The sequence below is a fragment of the Oryza glaberrima genome, chromosome 9 (genome assembly GCF_000147395.1).
Source record: "Oryza glaberrima chromosome 9, OglaRS2, whole genome shotgun sequence".
In the NCBI taxonomy this organism is placed as follows: Eukaryota; Viridiplantae; Streptophyta; class Magnoliopsida; order Poales; family Poaceae; genus Oryza; species Oryza glaberrima.
Window position 1 is genome coordinate 13,577,604 of NC_068334.1, and position 3,108 is coordinate 13,580,711.

General features: G+C 39.0%; 1 protein-coding gene across 1 annotated transcript; it reads right to left on the bottom strand.

Moving 5' to 3' along the window:
- Positions 1-319: 319 nt before the first annotated feature.
- Positions 320-965, bottom strand: LOC127785300 (uncharacterized). The gene has a single exon (XM_052312737.1). It carries the CDS (start codon positions 881-883, stop codon positions 521-523), a length of 363 nt encoding a protein of 120 aa, XP_052168697.1. The 5' UTR covers positions 884-965; the 3' UTR covers positions 320-520.
- Between the last annotated feature and the right edge of the window lie 2,143 nt (positions 966-3,108).

A 3,108-nucleotide genomic window follows, 5' to 3' on the forward strand; every position in this document is an offset into this window, starting at 1 on the left:
GCAGCCTCCTATATAAAAGTTATCGATCGGTTATAATAAGGGGTTCATATACATGTCCATCTGTGAAAATCCATTATGTGCCTACCGCAAAAGCTATTTAGCAGTGAGGGAGTACATATAATAACATGTATCGGTAAAATGCGAAAACTTTGTAATATAATTAACGATCGATTTATTGGACTGATGTATATATGAACACACAGATTGACCTAGGAGTTTCTCGGTCATCGATCAAGTACATATACGTGGCCAACGCGACAACAATTGGCCGATATGATCGAAATCGATAAGACGATAACCGAGACACAGCCGACACACGACACAACATGATCCTCCCCCAGAGACCCATGATCAGGGACACATGCACTAACGATGCATGTATGCATACATGAAGCTTGGGGAGGTTAATTCGTTATTCTTTGCACACACACACACATATGATTATATTATTATTAGGTGAAAACGATCGATCGATCGCGATTGATGACGAGCCGAGACGACGACGTGATCGATTGATCGATTAGGCGCCGAAGGCGAAGCACTTGCTGGTGGTGAAGACGCAGGCGAAGAAGCAGGTGGGGAAGCCTTTGATTCCCTTGGGGAAGCACTTGATCCCGCAGGTGGCGATGCACGTCTTGCACTTGGTGGTGCTGCAGGAGCAGCCGGCTCCGACGGCGTCGCCGGCGCCGTCGTCGAGGAGGGCGAGCTCCTCGGCGAGGGCCAGGGCCTCCTCCTCCTGCAGCTCGATGCGGTCCTTGAGGCGCAGCAGCGCCGCCGCGTCGTCGACGGTGTCCGGGCGTGCGGCGGCGGCGGAGGCCATCAGATGACCGGCGGACAGGAGGAGCAGGCAGACGACGGCCATCTTCACCACGGCGGAAGCCATTGATGATTAATTACTTAGCTTGGTGGGTGCGGGGTGTGTGTGCTGCAGTGTAGTGCAGTTGCAATGGTTTGTGTGTGTGTTGGTGTGTGGTGTAGGGAAGAAAGGATGGTCCGCTATTTATAGAGCGAGATCGATTGAGGGCGCCAGACGAAGTTGTATTGTATTGAATTGTAGGCAACTAAAACTGTTACTCCCTAGCTAGCTAGGAGTAGTAAAGCAAGTACTCCCTCCATACACAAAAGTTACGTATATTACTTTTGACATCAAGACCAAGGAGAAATTAAATCACCTTGAATGTTACAAAATCAAGGAGTGAATGCAAGCATGTAACCAATGAGTATTTAGATGACTCCTTGGGTTCTAATAAAATATTTAATTTATCTCTTCATTTAAGTCTTGAATGCATAAAGACTATAAATAGGAACAACTTATTTGGAAAAACTGAAATGTGAAATATGTGTAACTTTTGTGGATGGAGGGAGTATATAATAGCAGCCTATAAGCTAGCAAATGTGGAGAAGAAACGAGCACACGTTTATTATCACAAAATCAATTTTCATCGGTGACCAAAATCAGTTTTCTCAGGCAGCTGGACACGGCTCGTCCTCAAGTGTCCGAAAATGGATTGTTTTCACTCAACCTGACTGTAAACCGGGGGGGGGGGGGGGGGGGGGGGGGGGGTGATGTTCGTATAGCCGACTAGTCTAACTCGGCCGCCTACTATAAGTGATTTTCACAAACAGGCTAGTTAGTTAGGACGGTCGTCTAGGAAAATAGTTTTTCCAAGCTGTGTACCTAACCGAGCCATCTGCAAAAAAAAAAAAAAAAAAAAAAAAAAAAAAAAAAAAAAAAAAAAAAAACTTTTATCGCACATGGCCATGTTAGACCGGCCATCTAGGATAACCAAATTTTCCATAGGTGGTTAGCACTTTTAGCAAGTCGCCTGCTGCGGTGGTTATTTGAATGCTTTTTCAATTGAAACTTTTCGATTATTTAGTTCCATATGATTATAACAACTACTAGCATATGTATACAACAAAAAATAAACATATCTATATTTATATCGATGAATATTTACATGTGTATTCCAATTGGATTGCAAATGGTCAATCTTAGATTGGATTGAATAATAAAATTAGATTACATTAGTTCTATTTCCCACCATCGAAGGACTAAGGATAAAAATCCTTCTATGCCCCTAAAAGTTTAACCAATCCTTTTTTATGCCCCCGAGTTTTATCTACTGTTGGATTTGATTCCTTTCATACCTATTCCGTTAATTGACTGTTAGTTGAATGTTTAATTCCTAAGAAAAGGACCATTTTGCCCTTAGACATGAAGGAAACATGGGAATTATAAACTAGCTATATTGTTGGAAGTGTATAATTTTGTTATGTAAGACTATTATATTCATGATTTTATTGGACAATGTATTATTCACGGCAAAGTTTTTTTTCATGATGACATAAAAATTAATATTTATTTACTTATAAAAAGAGTATATGTAGCATCTTTTATGGTAGTTCAACATATCTTTTTTTGTTGTATATATTATATAGGAATGTTTTCCAAAACTATGTTTATCATTTAAAAAAATGCTGCACATACTATTTTAATATATTAAATTTTTTGTACAACAAACTTATGAATATTATAGTCACACAACAAATTTCTATACTTCCAACAATTTAGTCCACATATTTCTACATATTCCTCACATATTGAAGGGTAAAATTGACTTTTCTACACATATTAAACGGTCAACTGACGACAAGAGTATGTAAGGGATCCAAATCAAAATTTAAAGGTATACCAGGGAGTGAAGAAAATTCAAGAGTATAGAAGGGATCAACTAAAATTTCAGAGGTATGGAAGGAATTTCTCCTAATTAAGATTTTGTCAACTGTTGCAGAACACTCTCATTGTTGGAAAACGAGCTAAATCTAATACAACAATCATATTGGAGGAAAGTTCCATATTTCTTAGATAAAAGTTTGAACGAAAATTACTATTTACAATCCACAATAACTTACAAAAATTACATGTAAAAACATGCAAACTGAGATTAAAAATAGACCAAAACCATATACGTATGTACAGTGACAAAATTATATAGCACTACAATGTGTAATTCTTGGTGACTGAAAAATTGCAAATTTTAATGCGGCTGAAAGTAGCAAATCATCCCATTATAGCCGAGGCATAGTATGCACATTACAATACCA

Bases quoted from the DNA above. Each gene is read 5' to 3' on its own strand.
- LOC127785300 (XM_052312737.1), bottom strand. From the start codon at position 883: ATGGCTTCCGCCGTGGTGAAGATGGCCGTCGTCTGCCTGCTCCTCCTG.